The following is a 25,746-nucleotide window of genomic DNA, read 5'->3' as shown; positions in this document are numbered from 1 at the left end:
AAAGGGTCTGAATACAGGACCATGTGATATTTCAGTTTTTCTTTTTTAATAAATCTGCAACAATTTCAAAAATTCTTTTTTTTGTCTGTCAATATGGTGTGCTGTGTGTACATTCATGTGGGAAAAAATTGATTTAAATGATTTTAGCAAATGGCTGCAATATAACAAAGAGTGAAAAATTTAAGGGGTCTGAATACTTTCCGTACCCACTGTATATAGTAGCAGAGGCGCTGACCCGACACAGACTGACAACAGAGGGATGTATATACGCCAATAAACGTTTATTTTTCTTCACCTGTGGGGCACGTCTTCCCCATGTCCCACAGGCAGTGCACAGTCCCAAAAACACCACAAGCACCACACAAAACACACCGGTCTCCACCACCGGTCCTCCCGGCAAGCGTTGCCCTCCACCTCCCGACTCAGGCTCCCAGAGTGGTGGCTGCTGGCCCCTTTTGTAGTTCACCCGGATGTGTTCCAGGTGCTTGATTGCTGAGTTCCAAGTGCACTTCCAGGTATGGTGAAATCACTGCCCATAAGAGCTCAGGAGTCCCAGCTGCAGCACCCCCTGCTGCCGCCTCCAGGACCCAACAGGGCTGCACCAAACTCCAATTCCCATGGAGCCCTGCTCCAACCCAGGGGGATGCCATCTAGCATTCAGGGGGAGATATTGAATAGTCCATGGCGGCTCCCCCTGAACATATACTGAAGGGGTGTCCCGGCCAGGCATGGGCCCCAGCCGTCCATACAAAATATATATATATATATATATAGACAGTAAGAAAAGGATTAGACAACAATAAAGAACAGCCTGGTGACACCATATAATTGAAGATTTTTTTCATAAACAAAAACACACAGTAAGTTCAAACTGACCTAACACAGATGGCAGAGCTTCTGGTTTCCAGTCTATCCAACAGGAAGAGGTGTTTCCAGGTGCACAGACACTGGAAGTGACATCAGAGGTTTTATAGGCATCAACCATCCAGTCTGCAGAGGGTGGAAGGGAAAAGGCATTAGGACACAACGCCAACCCCTGGTGTGGCGGTAGAATTACAGTCACTAGAGCCCTTCAGCTGTCCCCTATGTGCACACATGTGACAATATATATACTGTAAATTCTTTATATTTTAAACATGCTATAAATGTATCCAAAGTTAGTCCTCTGTAAGTATAGGTGTGTGTGAGAGGAGTGGACCTAATATGGATTGAAGCCCCGTCCAGAGAAGGGTACAAGGCCAGATTCCGACCCCACTCGACAGGGCTGGTCCTGAATTGGAATAAACAGGTTTGCGAATGGTACGTTATTGTACACCTTATAGTCGAAATGGTGCAATAGCAGTTTTGTAAGAGTGAACAGAGATGCTATGTTTAAAGCATGAAAACCTCCAAGTCTCTGGATACTTTACATATTTAGTCTTTTGTTGTCATTTCAGGTTTGCCAAGATAGAAATCACCGCATCGGAACCAATCATCCCATTCAGGGAGACAGTTATACGACCCCCAAAGGTTGATATGGTGAATGAAGACATCGGTAAACAGCAGAAAGTTGCGGTGATCCACCAGGTGAAAGAGGAACAGTCCAAGTATCCAGATGGTGTCCAGGTAGATTCGGATGGATTAGTCACACTGACCACCTCAAATAAGTTATCGACGATAGGCGTGAGAGCCATGCCTCTTCCCGAAGGAGTGACACAACTTTTAGAGCAAAGCACTGATCTCATCCGAACAATGGAGACGTACAACTTATCAGTGAAAGAGGGCCGAAACACTTTAGCAATCAATCCGAAGACGCTGCAAGCAATCCAGGATTTAAAAGAAGCGTTTAAATCTCATTTACAAGGAAGGAAGTGGAGAAATGCCGTAGATCAGATCTGGTCTTTTGGTCCTCGTCGCTACGGGCCTAATATTTTACTTAACAGGATAGAAGATTATAAGAGGCCCTCGGTTTGGCAGTGTCTTGATAAAGCAGCGAATGACACAGCTGCGTACCGTGATTTCGACAATAGCATTGTCAGTGGCTTCCAGTTAGCTACTCTTTCTGGGCCCATGTGTGAGGAGCCACTGATGGGAGTCTGTTTTATTGTGGAAAAGTGGGATATGAACCTTCCTTTTTCACAGCCCAGCCAAGACAATTATGTGAATGCCAATGTGTCGATGAAGTTGCACAGCCAAGGAGAGCAGAATGGCGGAGAAGCGAACGCTGAAGCCAGGCAAAGTGGTGACGAAGACTGCAAACCCATTGCTCCAGTCAGTGAGGCGTCTCCTTCCAGTGCGGCACAGAAACGTAAAAACGAAACGGCCGGATCGGATTGCTATGGGCCATTCTCCGGTCAGCTCATCGCCACCATGAAAGATGCATGTCGATATGCATTCCAGGCTAAGCCCCAGCGACTTATGGCTGCAATGTATACTTGTGAAATTATGGCTACTGGAGAGGTTCTTGGTAAGTGGGGGGGAAGTTGATTTCCCAGAGCTGCAGTAAATTCTAACGTTTAATGCATTCGCTGTTAGATTCATTTTTTTTGGACTTAAGTTACACAGCTGAAAAAAATGATTTATTACTTAGACAGGAAATAGTTCTTAGTGTTCCCTAATGCGGAACTGCTGTTAAACAGCAGCACTCCCACTCGGTGATGTCATGTTGAAGACCTGTAAAACTAAAGTGGATTGGATTCTTACTTAAACTTCAATTAATCGGCCAAGATACGCCAAATTCCTGTTGTGATCAGAAGCTTTATACTGCCGTTTCTTATTAGCTGCGTCAGGACAAGAGGACGTGAACTTCCTCTACGCCGGTGTTTTAGACGTTTTATGAAACGCAACATTTATCAGTCCACTAATTACAGATATAGATACGGTGGCCTCCATGATATTTGGGACAAAGACCCCTTTTTACTTGATTCCCCCACCACTCCACTCCACATCTTAAAAATGACAAATCAAAGAATTGTGACGTCATTAAAGTGCCCAGTGCAGACTTTAATTTAAGAAGATTTGCAAACATTTCAGTCACACCATGGTCTCCCCCTTGGCAGGGCACCATAATGTTTGGGAAAACAGCAATGGCAGGTCTGCTGAAGCCGTCATTTCATTTAAGGGGATTTGCATCCATTTTGGTCACAGCAGGCAGGAATCTCAACACTATTTCTACCTGGTCCCTCCATTTCAGGGCACCATGCTGAAGACAACACTGAAGGCAGAAAGTCCAACAGACAATGAGGACTGGCAAAGCATTACTAGGGTGGAAACCCAGCACTTGGAGATAGCTGTGGGTTCAGACATCAGGCAGTCAAAGCGGTTTCAACCAAGTATTGAAATGATTGTTATATTCATGATTAAGTTAGTTTGTCCAAATACTTTTGAGCCCCTCAAAATGGGGGATCATGTATAAAAATGGTTGTCATTCCTAAACGGCTCATACAATAGTTTTGGTAAATCCTTTAAATTAAAGCTGAAAGTCCACACTTCAATCACATAATGATTATTTCAAATCCATTGGGGTGGCATACAGAGCCAAAATGATGAAAACTGGGCCCTTGTTCCAATGCTTATGGACCTGACTATATATTCAGGTTTACTTCTTGCTAGTCTACGTGTTTCGGCGTCTTATCATCTTATATGTTTTTGTTATTTAGTCGACTTCTACGATGTGCTTAATACTCAGCAGATGTCACCGCTTTTCTTTTTCATTTTGCCATTCTGATAGTTAACACTTGGTTTTTGATCACTTTGCCGTCAGCTAACAACCACAGGGTCAAGGCCACAAGGTTACTATAAACTAACATTTTTTGAACTTCCACAACCTACCAATCTTAAACTTGCAAACAAGGCCAAGCTCAAGGTTCTAGCCCCAGTAGTTGGCGAGTAATTGCATTACAGATGTACAGACCTTATATATGTGTGTGTGTATATATGTGTAGATATAATGTGTGTGTGTGTGTGTGTGTGTATATATATAAATACAGTATATATGTGTGTGTATATATATATATATATATATATATATATATATATATATATATATATGTGTGTGTGTGTGTATATATGTGTATATATATATGTGTGTGTGTGTGTGTGTGTATATATATATACAAACTGGATTCCAAAAAAGTTGGGACACTAAACAAATTGTGAATAAAAACTGAATGCAATGATGTGGAGATGGCAAATGTCAATATTTTATTTGTAATAGAACGTAGATGACAGATCAAACGTTTAATCCGAGTAAATGTATCATTTTAAAGGAAAAATATGTTGATTCAAAATTTCACGGTGTCAACAAATCCCAAAAAAGTTGGGACAAGTAGCAATAAGAGGCTGGAAAAAGTAAATTTGAGCATAACGAAGAGCTGGAAGACCAATTAACACTAATTAGGTCAATTGGCAACATGATTGGGTATAAAAAGAGCTTCTCAGAGTGGCAGTGTCTCTCAGAAGCCAAGATGGGTAGAGGATCACCAATTCCCACAATGTTGCAGAAAGATAGTGGAGCAATATCAGAAAGGTGTTACCCAGCGAAAAATTGCAAAGACTTTGCATCTATCATCATCAACTGTGCATAACATCATCTGAAGATTCAGAGAATCTGGAACAATCTCTGTGCATAAGGGTCAAGGCCGTAAAACCATACTGGATGCCCGTGATCTCCAGGCCCTTAAACGACACTGCACCACAAACAGGAATGCTACTGTAAAGGAAATCACAGAATGGGCTCAGGAATACTTCCAGAAACCATTGTCAGTGAACACAATCCACCGTGCCATCCGCCGTTGCCAGCTGAAACTCTACAGTGCAAAGAAGAAGCCATTTCTAAGCAAGATCCACAAGCTCAGGCGTTTCACTGGGCCAGGGATCATTTAAAATGGAGTGTGGCAAAATGGAAGACTGTTCTGTGGTCAGGCGAGTCACGATTCAAGTTCTTTTTGGAAATCTGGGACGCCATGTCATCCGGACCAAAGAGGACAAGGACAACCCAAGTTGTTATCAACGCTCAGTTCAGAAGCCTGCATCTCTGATGGTATGGGGTTGCATGAGTGCGTGTGGCATGGGCAGCTTGCATGTCTGGAAAGGCACCATCAATGCAGAAAAATATATTCAGGTTCTAGAACAACATATGCTCCCATCCAGACGTCATCTCTTTCAGGGAAGACCCTGCATTTTTCAACAAGATAATGCCAGACCACATTCTGCATCAATCACAACATCATGGCTGCGTGGGAGAAGGATCCGGGTACTGAAATGGCCAGTCTGCAGTCCAGATCTTTCACCTATAGAGAACATTTGGTGCATCATAAAGAGGAAGGTGCAACACAGAAGGCCCAAGACGATTGAACAGTTAGAGGCCTGTATTAGACAAGAATGGGAGAGCATTCCTATTTCTAAACTTGAGAAACTGGTCTCCTCGGTCCCCAGACGTGTTTTAAGAAGAAGGGGAGATGCCACACAGTGGTGAAAATGGCCTTGTCCCAACTTTTTTGGGATTTGTTGATGAAATTCTGAATCAACATATTTTTCCCTTAAAATGATACATTTTCTCAGTTTAAACTTTTGTTCCGTGATTTATGTTCTATTCTGAATAAAATATTAGAAGTTGGCACCTCCACATCATTGCATTCAGTTTTTATTCACGATTTGTATAGTGTCCCAACTTTTCTGGAATCCGGTTTGTATATGTGTATATATATGTATGTATATGTGTGTGTGTGTATATATATATATATATGTATGTATATATATATGTATATGTATATATATATATGTATTTATGTTTATGTATACGAGGTAGTACCCGAAAATAACCAGAAGTGGGGGAAAAAAATTGTTTTAATAATTTTGACTTACTGAAACGTTAGTCTCCTTCAAAGTCCTCTCTATGTGAGTGAATGCACTTGTCCCAATGGCTTTCCCACTGGCAGAAATATTTTTGGAATTGCTGAAGAGGAACATTATCCAAGGCCTGCAGCGATTTTTCTTTGACTTCTTCCACAGTACAAAAACGCTTTCCTTTGAGTTCTTTTTTTATATGCGGAAACAAGAAAAAATCAGGGGAGTAGGGAAGGTGGCAAGAATTCCATAAAACACACAAGTCAATTTTTCAAGATTTTCATCATTCCTACTTGTGGAAGGTCGGCCAGATCTTGGTTGGTCTTCAGGTGACATTTCCCCTCATTTGACAGGCCTGTATTTTACTTAAAGTTTCCTCTTTAAAAGCAGTTTCAAGCATCACTCCAGTTTCATCCACTGTTTTCCCTAAGAGAAAACAAAATTTAACGCAGGCGCGCTGTTCTTTATGATTACTCATCACGAAAATCGCAGAACACATTTAATAAGCACCAAGAAAAAGCAACACGGAAAGAACGACACAAACGATTCAGAGTGACGCCACTTGGCAGACTGCAACAGAATACTCTAAGTATGCTACACCTAGCGGCATAATTCACAAGTCTGAATTGTGCAGCAGGTACAGATTCCGGTATATATATATATATATATATATATATATATATATATATATATATATATATATATATATATATATATATATATATATGTATATATATATATATATATATGTATATATATATGTATATATGTGTGTGTGTGTGTATGTATAGATGATGATGATGATGGTTATTTTTATGGTTCCAGGTCGAGTCTATGGTGTCCTTTCCAAGAGAGAAGGCCGCATTTTGCAAGAGGAAATGAAGGAGGGTACTGACATGTTCATCATTAAAGCTGTCCTTCCAGTAGCAGAGAGCTTTGGCTTTGCTGATGAGATCAGAAAGAGGACGAGCGGCCTGGCAAGTCCACAGCTGGTGTTCAGCCACTGGGAGGTAAGGTTAATATGATGTTGATGAAGAAGTAAAGAGAAAGCCAGAAGGAGTTGCATTGAGTCTTTGTGGACCTGGAGAGGAATTGTGGTATTGTATAAGGAAGTCGGGAGTCGCAGAGAAGTATGTCAGAGTGGTACAAGATATGTACGAGGGAAGTGTAACAGTGGTGAGGTCTGTGATAGGAGTGACGGATACATTCAACGTGGTGGTGGGATCACACCAGGGATCGGCTCTGAGCCCTTCCTTTTTTGCAATGGTGATGGACAGGTTGACAGACGAGATGAGACAGGAGTCCCCGTGGACTATGAAGTTTTCTGTTGACATTGTGATCTGTAGCAATAGTAGGGAGCAGGTGGAGGAGACCCTGATTAGGTAGAGATCTGCTCTAGAGAGGAGAGGAGTGAAGGTCAGTAGGACCACCAAGACAGAATACATGTGTGTGAATGAGAGGGAGGTCAGTGGAATGGTGAGGATGAGGGGAGTAGAGTTGGTGAAGGTGGATGAGTTTAAATACTTGGGATCCACAGTGCAGAGTAACGGGGATTGTGAAAGAGAAGTGAAAAAGAGAGTGCAGACAGGGTGAAATGGGTGGAGAAGAGTGTCAGGAGTGATTTGTGACAGACAGATATCAGCAAGAGTGAAAGTGAAGGTCTACAGGACGGTAGTGAGACCAGCTATGTTATATGGGCTGGAGACGGTGGCACTGACCAGAAAGCAGGAGACAGAGCTGGAGGTGGCAGAGTTAAAGATGCTAAGATTTGCACTGGTTGCGACGAGGATGGATAGGATTAGAAATGAGGACATTAGAGGATCAGCTCAAGTTAGACGGTTTGGAGACAAAGCCAAAGAGGCGAGATTGTGTTGGTTTGGACATGTACAGAGGAGAGATGCTGAGTATATTGGGCAAAGGGTGCTAAGGATAGAGCTGACAAGTAAGAGGAGAAGAGGAATGCCTAAGAGAAGGATTATGGATGTGGCGAGGGAGGAAATGCAGGTGATGGGTGTAACATGACAAGATGATGAGGACAGGAAGAAGAAGAAGTGAAATTCAAAACAAACAGTTCACGCAAAAAATCAGGGAAGAACAGGGAGAAAAGGGGAAACCCAAGGTATTCTACTTGAGGACGTTTTGTAATACACACAGAACAGGGAGAAAAGGGGAAACCCAAGGTATTCTACTTGAGGACAAAGGGTCTAGGATACACTCATAAGGTTTCTACGTGTTATCTTGTTTGGCACATCTATGTATATACAAACATAACGGACATCACATAACGGTCAGAAGGCCTATGTGCCCTTAATATTTATCTGTCTAACAGTTTGTATTTCTTTCAATCTCTCTAACTTCAGTCTAAGGTCCTGTTCTGTTGTCACACAGAGAGAACATTAAGAACATTCCATTAGTTTAAACCTATTGGGTGTTAAACTGAATCTTCTATTATCTTTGTTCCTTTAATTATGTTCAAGTTCAAAAATAAGCTAACTCTGGTAAGTTTGCCATTAACATTAACTTAAAGGACTTGGCTCTGACATACGTAGTTCTAAAGGCCCAGATAACATTAATAAATTGGAGCTTTAATTATGGTTCAAAAATAAGGGTAAGTAGACGTAGTTCTAAACGAATATTAAAGGAGCTGGAAAGGGGAAGTAGTGCAGTGAATATATGGCTTGGCTCCACAATGAGATCATTTCCAATGGCTGGGAAGGCTCAGAGCAAAGAGACGACGTGTTGAGACGCTTTATACCTTCATCTGCCTCTCGTGTGTTATTTTGTGACATACTGCTGTACCATCGTTTGAACTATTACGCTCATCTAGCCGTGCTACACTCAATCTAGAGGGCGAATATAGGATTCATTTTGTAAGATCTCATTTACATTCAATAAATATTACACATTTCTGAAAAGAAAATAGATCTATCTAAGTGAGTTTGTATTTGCTGCTCCCTTTCTTTTTAAGTTGTTTTTGCCTGTACATGTAACATGAACTGCTGTTTCACTGTAACACTGAGTATTTGGCGCGCATGAACATTAAGCATTAAGCCATTATGCTCATTAATTTCTTCCTCCTTTCTTTTTATTGAAATAAAAGCCCGTTCTTGACAGGTGATAAGCTCTCATTACACTAAAGCCATTTTTTTCTGTGGTTTATCCCCCTGATGTCATTTGTTTTTTCTACTATCAGTTGAGCACTTCAATGAGGGCATCTCTTTGATAAGTACAGTGTACAGTATGCATAATCAGACCACATGCATTGCAAAAATTATTTACTAATGTTAAAATCATACATGTTTCTCACATAATTTACAGCTTTTTTTGTTGATCATTGTACATAGCATGTGATCACATAGCATAGTTGGCAAGATTAAATAGATTAACAACATTGTACATAGCATGTGATCAGATAGCATAGTAGGCAAGATTAAATAGATTAACAACAAAGGCATTGTATAAGATAGATAGATAGATAGGAAAGGCACTATAATAGATAGGTGGGAAGGCAGGTGAAAGGCACTATATGATGGGTCAGTAGGTGTGCAAAAGGCACTATATGATGGGTAGGTAAGTGAAAGGCACTATATGATGGGTCAGTAGGTATGCAAAAAACACTATGATTAGGTAGGTAAGTGAAAGGCACTATACGATAGGTGAGTAAGTAGGTGAAAGACACTGTATGAGAGGTAGATAGGTAGGCAGGCGAAAGGCACTATATGATAGATAGGTAGGCAGGCAGAAGTCGCTATGTATATGTAGGTAGGTGAAAGGCACTATATGACCGGTAGATAGGTAGACAGGCAAAAGGCACTACAGTAATCCCTCCTCGATCGCGGGGGTTGCGTTCCAGATCCCCCCGCGATAGGTGAAAATCCGCGAAGTAGAAACCACATGTTTGTATGGTTATTTTTATATATTTTAAGCCCTTAGAAACTCTCCCACACTGTTTATAAATATTCTCTGCACAGTTATACAGTAAACCCTCGTTTATCGCAGTTAATCCGCTCCAGACAGATAAATGAATTTCCACGAAGTAGGATTCTTTATTTATAAATCTAATATTTTCGCAGTTAGAGCATAGAAAGCCTGTTTACGACCTTCTATATACGTTTTTTAACATTATTAGAGCCCTCTAGACATGAAATAACACCCTCAAGTCAAAAGTTTAAACTGTGCTCCATGACAAGACAGAGATGACAGTTCTTTCTCACAATTAAAAGAGTGCAAACATATCTTCTCTTCAAAGGAGTGCACGCGTCAGGAGCAGAGAATGTCAGAGAGAGAGAGAGAAAAGCAAACAATCAAAAAATCAATAGGGCTGTGGGGCTTTTAAGTATGCGTAGCACTGCGATAAAGTGGCCGCAATGAAGGGTATATGTGAAGGTAGTCTTTCAGCATTTTTTAGAGGAGTGTCCTTATCTTCTAAGTAAACAGCCCCTCGGTCAGGAGCAGAGAATGTCAGAGAGAGTGAGAGAGACAGAGAAAAGCAAACAATCAAAAATCAATACAGGCTGTTAGAGCTTTTAAGTGTCGAAGAACACACAGCAGGAAGCATATCGTATATCATTGAGGAGTTTTATTTAATACGTAATACGTGCTCTGATTGGGTAGCTACTCAGCCATCCACAAATAGTGTCCCTTGTATGAAATCAACTGGGCAAACCAACTGAGGAAGCATGTACCAGAAATTAAAAGACTCATTGTCCGCAGAAAGTGCAGTTTTCTCTATTTCTATATTTGGTGTGCTGGGCAGGTAACATCACTTCAATTCCTGGGTCTGAATTAACTGAATGGTGAGCATTTCCGATGGCGAATGTTTCCGACACATCCCATCCTGTGTTGGTTCCTCTGTTAAACCAATTTTTTTTTTCAGAGTAGTGAATGAGTAGAGTATGGTTTACTCATAGAGAAGCCAAATTCCCCCCACCGGGGAAAAATAAAGTTCTATCTGTCCATCTTCAACAAAAACAAAGTAATGCATATGGTGTTTGTTGATGTGGAGAAGGCTTATGATAGAGTGCCATGTCAGGAGGTCTGAAGCTGCATGACATAGCAAGGAAGACCGGAGAAGTACATGAGGATTGCCCAGATTAAGTATAATGGGAATCAAAACAGGGTAAGGAAAGCAGACAACATCCCAGTTGGAGGAGGCCTGCACCAGGTATCCTCTTTCAGGTGATTATAGGTGTGTTGAGCAGTGAAATGAAAGACCAGCCCCCCATGCCCCCACCACCAACAGGGTGTGGGTTTTTTGCTGATGGCATTGTGTTGTGTAGCAACAGAAAAGAGGAAGCAGAGAATGGAGAAGGGCTTTGGAAAATAGAGGAACAAAGGTAAATAGAAAGAAGAAGAGCAAATATTTGAGGGTTAATGATGACCAGGATTCAGAAATTAGCCAGCAGGGAGAGCCATTGGAGAGAACATATAAGTTTAAACATCTAGGATCAATGGTGGCCCAAAATGGAGAAACAGTGACAGAGATAACTCATTGAGTGCAATGTGGATGAAACAATTGGAAGAAGATATCAGGAGTATCATGTGATCAAAGAATTAAGATGAAGGTTAAAGGTCAGGTTTTGAAGACCAGTGATAGATAGATTGTGTAGTAGGCAAAAAAAAAAGATATTATATAAGATAGATAGATAGGAAAGGCACTATATAATAGATAGACAGTGTGGTAAGCAAGATTAAGAAGATCCATCACATGGAGAGAGTCTGGACAGACATTTGACACCATGTACAGGGAGGTAGCATCACCAGACGTCGATCAGTAGCAGACCTGAGTGGTCAAGAAGGAGCTTAGGACCCCACAAGTGTTGCCATATAATAGATAGATAGATATGAAAGGCACTATATAATAGATAGATAGATATGAAAGGCACTATATAATAGATAGATAGATAATTAAAGGTGCTATTTGATAGACAGATAATAATTTTAGTGTTTTAGGCAGGATTAGCTAGATAGATAGATAGATAGATAGATAGATAGATAATGTAGTAGGCAGTTCAAGTTTTTAAGACCAGCAATGATGTACGGAGCTGAAACTTGGACAGTAAGGAAAGGATGTTAGATGTGGCAGACATGCGAATGTTGAGATGGATGTGTGGAGTACCAAAACAGACAGGATAAGAAATGAGACAATAAGAGGTGCAACAAAAGTGGGAAAGATGTCTAAGAAAGGACAGGACAGGAGGTTCAAGGAGAATGGACAAGTGATGAGGAAAGATAATGAACATGTGGGCAAAACAGTGATGGGAACGAAAGTACAAAGTGGAGGTGAATGGATGAAGTAAAAGAAGATCTGAAGGACAAGGGTCTGAAGATGAGGAGGTGTACGGAGAAGGATGATGAAGCACATTGAGCCCACATAGAAATTGGAAAAAATGAAGAGGAAGGAAAATGGGGGAACATAATTGAATAAACCGGTCAGTTAATTAGTTTATATATGTATTTAACTTCCGAAATGGTAGATGGTATAGAGTATTATGAAAGGAAATCAAAAGTTTTTACATCTGATCCTTTTGTGGTTTCCATTTTACTTGCTAGCCAAGCGGGTTTCTTTTTCTTTTTATTTTGGTTTCGTGTTTAGAACAGCTAGAAACGTGGCACTGTAACCGAGCCCAGGCGGCACTTTTGAGTTTATGTGTGATAGCTTGCACAGCCAACGCTTGTAGACCCTGCCAAGATGCCGCATTTTACTGTTTACAGGTGCTCAGATCAAACACTGTTGTTTTTGGTTTGATTTTCTTGGGAAGAAGGAGGCGTCTGAACCATTTTCTGCATGCATTTATAACTGGTAACCATTGTTGTGATGTTTAGAGGGTCTTTGTATTTCAGCCTTTCTGCATGTGGTAAAAGTTGGCACATGGTAAAAGCAGATGGAAGATGCCTAATTATAACGACCGCCACCAAGGAGAGGCTTGGGATGAGAGCAGAGAAAGCCGCTTGGTGGGCTTAAACTTAACAGAAGTTTGAGCAAACTCTTAAGAACGTTGCAAGTTAGAGAGACATTTTTCATTTTAACCGTGAGCTGGAGAGTATACCTCGCTTATTGGGTCATGAAAAGATAAAGGGACAGATTCACCTCTTCAGACGGCATCTCAAAGTGTTTTATTATTAACTTGGAGATAGTCGTTTCCAATGATCTTGAAGTCTAGATTACACATTAGCAAACCTGGAGATGCAAGGTCAGGTCAGGCCCTTCATGATGCACATTCTACTTTTTCTGGGCCAGGTTTTCTGTGTGCTGTTTTTCGCCACCACATGTAGAACAGTCAGGTGAAAAAGTAAGCGCATCCCATGGAGGTTGTTGATGTTTTGAACAGGCAGACATTAGATCTTCATGCTGACAGCGCCTGCAGAGAACGGTGGCACACTTGAACAGTGATGCATTAAACTGACATGGTGTATTCATTCTCATCAACTAAATCAGCAATATAATAATATGTGTATATGTTGTGTGTTGATGGCACGGTGGCGCAGTGGGTAGCGCTGCTGCCTCGCAATAAGGAGACCTGGGTTCGCTCCCTGGGTCCTCCCTGCGTGGAGTTTGCATGTTCTCTCCGTGTTTGAGTGGGTTTCCTCCCACAGTCCAAAGACATGCAGGTTTGGTGCATTGGCGATCCTAAATTGTCCCTAGTGTGTGTGCGCCCTGCGGTGGGCTGGCGCCCTGCCTTGTGCCCTGTGTTGGCTGTGATTGGCTCCAGCAGACCCCCGTCACCCTGTAGTTAGGATATAGCGGGTTGGATAATGGATGGATGGAGGTTGTGTGTTTGTATATACATTTTATTGTTATAATGTCATTTTGTTGAGCCACCTTTTGCTTTAATGACAGCCTTGAGTCTGTTGATTCTTCTCTATCAGCTCTGCACACCTAGATTCAGTGATATTTGCCCCCCACTCTTCTTTACAGTTTAACTGTTCAAGTTTGGTCACATTGGATGGTGAGCGTTGGTGGTCTGCTATTTTCAAATCTTTTCACAGAATTTCAGTGTGATTTAGGTCTGGGCTCTCGCCGGCCACACCAGGACAGGACTAGGAATTTTTCTGTGTGCTTCAGGTCGTTGTCGTGTTGAAAGGTGAACATTCTGCCCATCTTCAACTTTCTGGCAGAGGCTGGCAGGATTTCCTCAAGAATGTCATGGTATTTTGCCCCAGCCATTTTTCCTTCTACCCTAACGAGAGCCCCAGGCCCCCCACAATAGGATGCTGCCCCCTCCATGCTTTACTGTAGGTATGGTGTGTTGTGGATGGTGAGCTGCCACCAGGTCTACCATTTGGTATTGAGGCCAAATAGTTTGATTTTGTCCTCATCTGACCATAAGACCTTTTTCCACTTGGCTTCAGAATCTCCAAGGTGCATTCTGGGAAAACTCAAACGAGCCTCAATGTGGCCTTTCATGAGAAGTGCGACCCTCCCGAACAAGCCACAATTGTGGAGCGCTTGTGAAATTGTTGTCACATGCACACCATTAATGACCACTCAGATCCTGTAACTCCTTCAAGGTGGCCATTGGCCTCTTGGTAGCCTCTCTTACCAGTTTCCTTCTTGGTCTTCCATCCAGTTTGGAGGGTCCTAGTAGCACCAAACACTCGCCATTCCTTTATGATGGACTTTATTGAGCTCCTTGGGATTGATAAAGCCTTTGAGATGTTTTGGTCTCCATCTCCTGCCTTATGTCTGTCCATAACTCTATCCCTGAGATCTTTTCAAAGTGGCTTGCCACCCATAGTCAGTTGTTTGCTGTCAGTTGCACCACCAAGCAAGGGAGTGAATGGACCAGGAACAGCTTCACTAATCCCACCCATTACAATTGATGACAACCAGTAACTGCAATGGAAATGGTGGGCACTTACACCTGGTTGAGTTTTGGGGGGTTGGAGATGGGTGGTTAGGGATCCTTTATTAATCTCAGGAGGTCTTGTTTTAGATTTTTTATAATTCTTCTGAACTGTAGCTGTGATATCTTTTACTTGGATGTTGGAGGTTGCATTGAGTAAGTAAAGCTGGAAGAAATATTGGTTTGTGTGTGTTTTCATTTAAGGCCATAAAGCAAAAAAATGGGAATATTTTGAAGGGGGGATTCTTTTCTATACCCACTGTAGGTGGCAGCATAGAGCAGAGCCGAGTTGATAAGCTCTAATTAGCATGCAAAGATCTCAAATGAGACTAAAATGTATTCAAAGTTCTGCCGTATTGTTTCTCTGCTTTAAAATCGCTAAAGGTGTAGCGGGGCCACATAGTTAGTGTTCAAATGTCAGTTCTGTGTGTGTCTCGTTTCATTGTCCCATTGGCTGTTTGTATGTGTATCAGTTAATGCCGTCCCCGTAAAGGAGGACGGATGATGGAAGGAGACCGCAGCCGCAAACCTGGAAAACACCTGTGCTTAATTAATCAATTACTGCCGTCACTGACTATTTAAGAGGAAGGAGAGAGAAGAAGAAAAAAAACGTGTTTTGTGTCAACTACTTCAACTTGCTTGCTGTCTCATCTCATTGCGCTTTGTTCCAGTTTGTTTTTCATTAATCCGGACTGTCTTTCAACCTGCATCTGCTGAGACCCCGGGGTCGATTCATCATCCACCATACGCCGAGGAATCACGGTGAGGTTGCTCCAAACGCCGGGAAAATCAAACACCACAATTGCCGCTAGTTCAGTCATCCGTAATCAGGACATTTTTACTTTCGGACTCAAATTCACAACCACTCTGTTCATTAGTCATTTTGTTGCTTGTGTGGTGTGTGTTATATGTTACAGGGACAAGGGAGGGGTTTTTGTATGTATATTTGGTGCTGTCTTGAGGTTGCTGGGGTGGAGGAAGATTTATATGTGCATTTGTTTTGTGGCATGTCTTGTTTCATTTAATACATTTACTCAGTTTAATTTTACATTCTGCTTTTGTGTACGTGCATTTATACCTTCGATTGTGGGGAAAAGTTTAATTGTGTAGAGGTACGGCTTGATAGTAGGATTTCTCAGTAAATTATCCAGGCCACAGGTCTTGGAGGTGTAGCTGCCGGCTGGGTAAAGGGGTCGGCCGTTACAAAGGCTGGCAGACATCGCCACATAATCTGTGAAATCGTGACTTTGAAATGTATTTCCAGCGGGCAAGTTAACAGTAATTTATAACTATAGTAGCTGACGATTGAAAATGGCAGTTGATTGTTTGATATCATTTTCTCTAACTTTTAACAGTTTTTACACTCCTGTCTGAAAGGTGCCGTCTTTTTATGTGATTTTATTAGTTAAAATCCAAGCCTGGGTCTTTTTAATGGAAGAAGTTGAAGAACAGGGTGCCAGCATATCTAGTGTCCTGAATGAGCAGTCCGTTCCTGGGTTGAGAAATTCACTTGAAGTCAACAGATAATAAAAGTTTATGGAGAGACGTGTTAGATGGGGGAGAAATCAAACCTGACATAAAAGGCTTGCTGGGTTACCTTGATTTTTTGGAAGCCTTCTGTTTTGGATTATGGCGCATTATAGATGATGATTTTTATTGGACCAAACACATTAGCAGACATGTGAAATAAGCGTTGAAATGCTGTTTAGCGAGCCAAAAGGACTCCCGGATGAGCGGCTAGCAGTGAAAGCAGGTTTGGTTACTGTAATAAACAATTTGACCGTTTTGGAATTTCATGATTTGTTCATCTGTGCGGCGGCTTGGCCTGCTGACCTGAGGAGTATTGTTAATATCGTGCATATAAATGAAGAATACGGTTAAAGGAGAATCAATGAGACAACAGTATTTGTGCGTTGTTGAATTATACAACAAAATCAGTCAGACACGGACAACCCCGTGACAACTACGTGTGCAATAATGACCCGAACAAACGCGGCCCTAACAATGGCAGTCAGAACCTCCCAAAAGTACTAATACAGTTACAGCAGATTGGAATATGAAAAAATGAATTCAGGGACCCCCCAAATCAAGAGTAAGATCTCAATATCTGAAACATAATACTGAAAAAATAATTTGTTATAACTGGGATTTCATTATAATGGAATTGGAACCTAGCGCAGTCTTCTGACACGTTCAGTTGACAAAGCCGGCTGCAGAATCTCGCCCTCGATGGCCGTGTCTGTTTTCTGTTTGCTACAATCGAAAGCAGTTTTAAACAACACCCCTCGGTGTCCATAACCTCAGTCTGTAGTGTCCGGAGAGGGATCTTGAGAAAGCTACTCGTGATTTTCTCTTTTCTCAGCTTGATCACTGCAATCAGCAGATCCCCAATGCGCAGGTTGCAGTTGGTTCAGAATGCTGCTGCTCGTTTTTTGGGTTGACGTAAGAAAGTTTGCCTCTGTAGCTCCAATTCTGGCCACTTTACACTGGCTGCCAGTGAGTTTTAGAGCTGACGTTTACATTTTGCTGCTGGTTCTCTAAAACACTATATGGGTGTGCTCCCATCTGTCTGTCTGAATTGTGTGTTTAACAGCAGCCATCCAGAGAGCTGAGACCTACCGGTCAGTTGTCTCTTGGGGGACACGACTTTTACGGCCGCTGCACCACTTATGTGGAATTCTTTGCTTTACCATAATTAAGGCAACAACATTTATTTATATAGCACATTTTCATACAAATAATGTAGCTGAAAGTGCTTTACATGATGAAGAAAAGAGAAATAAAAGACAAAATAAGAATTAAAATAAGACAACACTAATTAACATAGAATAAGAGTAAGGTATGATGGCCAGGGAGGACAGAAAAAACAAAAAAAAAAAACTCCATACGGCTAAAGAGAAAAAATAAAATCTGCAGGGATTATAGGACCACGAGACCACCCAGCCCCCTCTGGGCATTCTAACCTAACTTAATGAAACAGTCCTCTTTGTATTTAGGGTTCTTATGGAAGGACTTGATGATGATGGTCATGTAGACTTCTGGCTTTTAATCCATCAATGTAGGGACATCACGGTGCTTTGATTATGTGGTAGTGGCGCAGGCCGCCACCACAGAAAACTAGGAAAAGAAACAGAAGAGAGAGTAGGGGTTAGTACGGATTCTAGAGCCACCATAAATAGTTATTATAATGAATTGAATATACAGGGCATCAGAAGGTGAAGTTATCAGAGAGCCATGTTAAAGTAATGTGTTTTCAGCAGTGTTTTAAAGTGCTCTACCGTATCAGCCTGGCGAATTCCTATTGGCAGGCTATTCCAGGTTTTAGGTGCATAACATAGCAGAAGGCCGCCTGCCCGCCTCACCACTTCTTTTAAGTTTTGCTCTTGGAATTCTAAGCAGACACTCATTTGAAGATCTAAGGTTACGATTTGGAGTATAAGGTGTCAGACATTCCGATATATAAGATGGAGCGCAAATTATTTAAGGCTTTGTAAACCATAAGCAGTATTTTAAAGTCAGTTCTGAATGACACAGGTAACCAGTGTAGTGACATCAAAACTGGAGACATGTGCTCGGATTTTCTTTTCCTAGTTAGGATTCTAGCAGCTCCGTTCTGCACTCGTTGCAAACAATTGATGTCTTTTTTGGGTGGACCTGAGAGGAGTGCGTTACGGTAATCTAGTCGACTGAAAACAAAAGCGTGAACTCGTTTCTCAGCATCTTTCAATGATATAAGAGGTCTAACTTTTGCTGTGTTTCTTAAGTGAAAAAATGCTGTCCTAGTAATCTGATTAATATGCGATTTAAAATTCAGGTTACCCCTAAGTTCTTTACCTCCTTCTTGACTTTTAATCCTAATACATCAAGTTTATTTTTAATAACCTCATTGTATCCATTATTGCCAATCACTAAAATTTCTGTTTTCTCTTTATTTAGCTTGAGAAAGTTACTATTCAACCAATTAGAAACACAAGTAAGACATTGTGTTAGTGAAGCAACAGAGTCGGGTCATCAGGTGCTATTGATAAATACAGCTGTCTGTCATCAGCATGGCTGTGGTAGCTCACGTTGTGCCCGAGATAATCTGACATAACGGAAGCATGTAGATTGAGAAGAGCAGCAGACCCAGGATAGAGCCTTGAGGAACACCATATCGGATATCATGTGTCTTTGAGTTGTAATTACCACTGGCTGCACCTTCACTTGATTTGAAGACTCAGTTCTGTTCTTTAGCTTTCTGTGATCTTGAGCAATACTCATAATCGCACGTTCTACTCAGTGGTGTGTTTCACTTTACTGTTGGGTATGTTATGTATTTTACTTTTAGTTTTCTCTTTAATTGTTGCTTCTGTCTTAAGCTTATTCTATGTTCTGTGTAAAGCACTTTGGTTACAGCATTGCTGACGTTGTCTTAAGTGTGCTCTCTAAATAAATCCATCCATCCATTATCCATCCCTAACTACAGGGTCACGGGGTCTACTGGAGCCAATCCCAGCCAACACAGGGCACAAGGCAGGAAATAAACCCGGCAGGGCACCAGCCCACCGCAGGCGTGCACACACACACACCAAGCACACACTAGGGACAATTTAGAATCGCCAATGCACCAAACCTGCATGGCTTTGGGACTGTGGGAGGAAACCCACACACGTGGGTGATGCAAGAATGGGCTGCCATGAGTCAGGATTTGGCCCAGAAGTTGATTGACAGCATACCAGGGTGAATGGTAGAGGTCCTGAAAAGAAAGAAAGGCCAGCACTGCAAATATGGACTCTTTGTGTATAAGCGTAATGGAATTGTCAATAAAAGCCTCTGTAACTTCTGAAATGCTTGTAATTCTACTTCCTTATACCAGAGAAACATCTGACAAAAAGATCTAAAAACACTGAGGCAGCAAACTTGGTGCAAACCAACACTTGGGTCATTCTCAAAACTTTTGGCCACAACTGTAGTTCCGAGTCTTCGTTGTAGGACCTTGGCAACCATCGTATAATCGGAAGACGAAGGCGATCTCATCTTGTATTCCTCACCCCTCTTTGAAGCTTGTTGCGAGCCATTGGACCACTGTGGGCTTCGGTTACTTTTACAGATGATGTTGTCCTGTGTCCTTCATCAGGCCGTGATCTTCAGCTCTCTCTGAATCGGTTCGCAGCTGAGTGTGAAGCGGCTGGGATGAGAATCAGCACCTCCAAATCCGAGACCATGGTCCTGAGCCAGAAAAGGGTGGAGTGCCCTCTACAGGGTTGGGAGAGAGAGATCCTGCCCCAAGTGGAGGAGTTCAAGTATCTCGGGGTCTTGTTCACGAGTGAGGGAAGAATGGACCGTGAGATCGACAGGTGGATTGGTGCGACATCCGCAGTGATGCGGGCTCTGCATCGGTCTGTCGTGGTGAAAAAGGAGCTGAGCCGTAAGGCAAAGCTGTCAATTTACCAGTCGATCTACGTTCCTACCCTCACCTATTGTCATGAGCTATGGGTAGTGACCGAAAGAACGAGGTCGCAAATACAAGCGGCTGAAATGAGTTTCCTCCGCAGGCTGTCTGGGCTTTCCCTTAAAGACCGGGTGAGAAGCTCAGTCATCCAGGAGGGGCTCAGAGTAGAGCATCGAGAGGAGTCAGATGAGGTGGCTCGGGCATCTGATCAGGATGCCTCCTGGACGCCTCCCTGGTGAGGTGTTCTGGGCACGTCCAACCGGGAGGAGGCCACGGGAAAAACCCAGGACACACTGGAGGGACTATGTCTCCCGGCTGGCCTGGGAACGCCTTGGGATTCTCCCGAAAGAGCTAGAAGAAGTGGCCGGGGAGAGGGAAGTCTGGGCCTCTCTGCTCAAGCTGCTGCCCCCGCGACCCGACCTCGGATAAGTGGAAGAGGATGGATGGGCTTCATTCAAGGGCACCCCAAAAAGCTGGCTCCCTCATAATGTCTAATACCCTCAAAAGTTTACGTAAAAGGGATTTATTAAGACACATTCTGTAGATTCCCCACATATGGAAAAGCAGGACCAGATAATGTAGCAAATTAGAAGGACAGCTGGATTGAGTTTGCTGTTAAATATTGATGAAGGAATGCTTTTTGCTGTCTCTTTTTGTTGTTTTTAAGAAGCTGGATTGGCAGCTCAGGAAATGTTGTTTATCCACCGCGCTGACACAACATATGCTTCTTCATTCCAACTCCCCCACCATCTTCCATTTCCCTTCCATTCAAATGCACACTTTCAAGTGCACGTACTTAGAGACACACACACACGCACGTTGACTTCATCTTCCTTTGGACGCTTGTCGTTTTAATCAGCTGGCCAAACTCCTACCTGACATCCGTGTTTTTCCAAACCGTTAGTTTAAATTTTGCTGCCGTTAATTTTGCAAAAGGAACTTCCTAATAATTCTTAAACCGTCTGCGAATTCAGCTATAAATAGGGTGTTGTGTCACGTAGTGTTAATGTTTCACCGACCACATGGTCAAATGTGTTTGGTCCCCTTATAGCTCATTCAATAAAAGGGCCGTCTGCCTCCTGAAAAGTGATGAAATGCAAAGCAATCGTCCCCTGTGCCACCTGCATGCCTTTGACGTGTCATCGAGTAAAACAAAGCAAGTGTGACAAGAGATCAAGTGTTGCTTATTCTACAAAGGTCCTCTGAAATGGCCTGGACACGTGTGTTGGAACCCCCTGGCAAGATCACAAATAATTGGATTTTTCAAACTCGCTGTTTTCTTGAATTTGTGTCTCGAGTCGTGCAGTCAGTCGTTCAAATGATTTAAATGGAGAAAAGTCATCACCCTGCTGTGTGGTGTCATCGTGTGTCAGATCAGAGACAGCAAAGGAGAGAGTCGGCTGAGGAGATCAGAAAACAAATGATAGACCAGCATGTGAAAAGCAAAGGCTGGTTGGCCATCTCAAAGCAGCTTGATGTTCCTGTGACAACAGTTGCAAATATTATGAAGACATTGAAGGTCCTTGGGACCGTAGCCAACCTCACTGGACGTGGCTACAAGAGGAAAATCAACCCCAGACAAAAACTGAGGACAACTGCCAGAGAGATACAAGTTGATCTCCAAGGTCGGGGCTCATCAGTGTCTGATCTGACATTTTGAGTGACAGTGGGCTCAGTGGAGGACTCCACAGAAAAAAGCCAGATTGGAATTTGTTAAAATGCATATTGACGAGCCACAGTGCTACTGGGAGAAGGTCCTTTGGACAGATGAGACAAAACTGGATCTTTTAGACAAGTCATGTCAGCTCTATGTTTGCAGATGAAGCTTTCAAATAAAAGGACACCAGACCTGCTGTGAAACATAGAGGAATGTGGGTAATGTTTTAGGGCTGTGTTGCTGTGTCTGGCACGGGTTGCCATGTGTATGTGCAGGGAAGAATGAAATCACCAGACATCCTGGAACGAAACGTACAAAGCTTTCTCTCGGTTGCAGCTCATGGGACCTCCAACAGCATAAGGAGCCAAAACACACAGTGAAAAAGCACCCAAGAATGGCAAAGGATAAAACATTGGACTGTTCTGCAATGACCCTCTATGAGCCTTGATCTGAACCAGTTCAACATCTATGGAAAGAACTGAAACATGGGGTCTGGCGAAGACCCTCCTTCAAACCTGACACTGCTGGTGCAGTCTGCTCAGGATGAGCACACAGAGGCCAGCGCTGATGCTTACAGGCCAGTCTAGTGCGACAGGTGAATCCCAGGGACAGTGAAGCTGATTCACTAGGGGGCACCAGTGGTCATGAGCTGGCTGCTCAATGAATGGACGGCATGGACTGATCAGCTCCGCCGTGTTGCCAAATTGCACTAGGAACCGACTAGAGCCAGTTGTGGAGTTCAATGAATGTACGTCGCCGAATATCCTCGGCTCCGGTGTGCTGGAAAATTTGCCCTGGGAAGCGACTAGAGCGAGCTGGTTCTGGCGGTTTAAGGGTTAATCTTTATTTATGACGACCCCCGTGAGTATTTTCTACTTCTAGACTTGTTATTAGAACATTAGAACAATCTGGACGAGAACAGGCCATTCAGCCCAACACAGCTCGCCAGTCCTACCCACTTATTTCTTCCAAGTCGAGTTTTGAAAGTCCCTAAAGTCTTACTGTCTACCACACTACTTGGTCGCTTATTCCAAGTGTCTGTCGTTCTTTGTGTAAAGAAAAACTTCCTAATGTGTGTGTGAAATTTACCCTTCACAAGTTTCTAGCTGTGTCCCCGTGTTCTTGAGGAACTCATTTTAAAATCACCGTCTTGATCCACTGGACTAATTCCCTTCATAATGTTAAACACTTCAATCATGTCACCTCTTAATCTTATTTTGCTTAAACTGTAAAGGCTCAGCTCTTTTAATCTTTTCTCATAACTCGTCCCCTGTAGTCCTCTAATCAGACTCGTCGCTCTTCTCTGGACCTTTTCTAGCACTGCTATTATGTCCTTTTTGTAGCCTGGAGACCAAAACCGCACACAGGACTCCAGATGAGGCCTCACCAGTGTGTTATAATCAAGGCGCTATATAACCTGACATTCTGTTAGACTTCTTAATAGCTTCTGAACACTGTCTGGAAGTCGATAGCACAGAGTCTACTATGACTCCTAAATCCTTCTCATAAGGTGTATTCTCGATTTTCCGACCACCCATTGTGTGTTCAAACCTCACATTTTTACTTCCTATGTGTTATATTTTACATGTACTGACATTAAATTTCATCATCCACAAATCTTCACAAGCCTGTCTGCTGTCCAAGTCTCTCTGTAATGATATAACAGATTCCAAATTCTGTGCTAATCCACCTGTCTTGGTATCATCTGCAAACTTAACCAGCTTGTTCCTTGTATTCCTATCTAAATGTGTGCAGAGGGTGCAGGCCTATAAACACCTGGGAGTGCAGCTGGATGACAAATTGGACTGGACTGCCAATACTGATGCTCTGTGCAAGAAAGGTCAGTGCCGACTATACTTCCTTAGAAGGTTGGCGTCCTTCAACATCTGCAATTAGATGCTGCAGATGTTCTACCAGGCGGTTGTGGCGAGTGCCCTCTTCTACGTGGTGGTGTGCTGGGGAGGCAGCATAAAAAAGGACGCCTCACGCCTGGACAAACTTGTTAAGAAGGCAGGCTCTATTGTAGGAGTAAAGCTGGACAGTTTGACATCTGTATAAGAGCGACGGGCACTAAGCAAACTCCTGTCAATCATGTAGACTGCATCCAATGACCAGTGTCATCTCCAGGCAGAGGAGTAGCTTCAGCGACAGACTTTTGTCACCATCCTGCTCCACTGACAGACTGAGGAGATCGTTCCTCCCCTACACTATGCGACTCTTCAATTCCACCCGGGGGAGTAAATGCTAACATTATTCAAAGTTATTGTCTGCTTTTACATGCATTTTTATTACTCTTTAATTTAATATTGTTTTTTGTATCTGTATACTGCTGCTGGATTATGTGAATTTCCCCTTGGGATTAATAAAGTATCTATCTAATCTAATCTAAATCATTTATATATACAGTTCATATTAAAAATAGCAGCGGCCTCAGCACTTCCCTCTGCTGGTCATCACTCTTAACATCGGCCAATTCTGATGAGGTTCCTCACACCATCACCTTCTGGTGTCTGAGCCAATTCTGTACCCATCTAAAAACATCACCCTGAACTGCCACTTCTTTTAGTTTGATGCCCACCCTCTCATGTGGCACCTTATCAAATGCTTTCTGAAAGTCCTGATCAATAATATCATGAGCTGCACTTTGGTCGAATCCTTTTGTTGCCTCCTCATAGAATTCCAGCATGTTAGTAAAACACGACCTTCCTCTTCTGAACCCACGCTGACTGTTCAGAATAACTTCTGCCCTCGCCATGTGTTGCTCAATCTTATCCTTAATAATTCCTAATTTGTAGAAAATCTTGGGGATGTTGTAATTCTACATTTAGGTCACATTGAAAACAATCAGTAAATAATTTTTTTATGTATTTATTTTGTCAGTGCAAATAGAGAACCACGTGGGGTCATTTTGGTCCGTTTTAGTTTGTGTCGATGTGTTGCAAAGCAACACAATGAAATGTGGTAACTGGAATGAACAAAAAGCCGCGCAGTCCCCCACCTACCACCCACCGACAGAAAGGTCTTAACTACCCCGCGCTAATATCTAAGCTCTCGTTCAGGTTGACAAAATAACAGCAATAACAGACGGTCTGCGGACCGTCGCCATGCGCTTGGGCGGGCTGTTTATTTGGATAGCGACGCCGGCTCGCACCTTAAATCAAATCAGGCCTTAATTAGCCTTGCTGAAAGCTGCGAGAGATTCCTGGACTAATAAATCTCATCAGAAAATAAGCAAAGCCACAGGTGGTTAATTACTCCCATGCCAACAGAATTACTCCATGTCCAGGGCCTGCACTTCGTTAAAATCCAAGCCACCTGATAACAGAAGTCAATTTCGGTTAACGTTTGCACACAACGGCCACAATTAAACACAAGTGCAGATTTAGACAGGAGGCAAGCGGAAGACGCGATAGATCATCCCTCTGAATTTGGGGTCTCCTTGCGGCTCTTCTTCTTTTCCAGATTGACCGTTTGCAAAAACGGAAGGACTGAAGGAACGTTCTGTCCACCTCAGCCGCTGTCCTCAGCGCAACGGTTCACACCACGATGGCCAATATTTGTTAAACTCAACCTTGTTTGTTGTTTCTGTCTTGTTACCAGCAATACAGGTGTGCCTTCGCCTAATGCACACTTTCCACTCTTTTATGAATCTCTCTTTCCAGTGAGAAGATGGAAAAAAATTTTAAAAATACGTTCAATTCCTTACAGTCACTCGCCAACAAAATCATTTAGACAAGCCTCACGCCAGCCACAGATACCAAAATCAACATTTCACAAGGTGCTGCTGCAGTGAAAGCTGGCCTGACTTGTGACAATAGCTTGGGACTTAGGAATTACTCCATCATTGTGTAACAACAGAGACCACCTTACGGAAAATATGCCATACACTTGTAGAAGAAAATATAAAGAGTGCTGTAGTTTGATTTCAGCTCTTCCCAGTTGCACACAAGAGTGTTTGTGTTGGTACTTTTGGTTCACATATCTGC

General features: G+C 42.6%; 1 protein-coding gene across 2 annotated transcripts in view; it reads left to right on the top strand.

The window, feature by feature from the left end:
* Positions 1 to 25,746, top strand: part of efl1 (elongation factor like GTPase 1) — a 203,804-nt gene that overhangs the window by 164,629 nt on the left and 13,429 nt on the right. For both annotated transcript variants that reach the window (XM_039772771.1, XM_039772770.1), the window contains exons 18-19: positions 1,437 to 2,446; positions 6,652 to 6,836. In XM_039772771.1, the coding sequence (XP_039628705.1) occupies positions 1,437 to 2,446; positions 6,652 to 6,836 (1,195 nt within the window). The remainder of the gene's footprint in view (positions 1 to 1,436; positions 2,447 to 6,651; positions 6,837 to 25,746) is intronic.

The sequence above is a fragment of the Polypterus senegalus genome, chromosome 12 (genome assembly GCF_016835505.1).
Source record: "Polypterus senegalus isolate Bchr_013 chromosome 12, ASM1683550v1, whole genome shotgun sequence".
Lineage (NCBI taxonomy): Eukaryota > Metazoa > Chordata > Cladistia > Polypteriformes > Polypteridae > Polypterus > Polypterus senegalus.
This window is presented reverse-complemented; position numbering and strand designations above follow the sequence as displayed.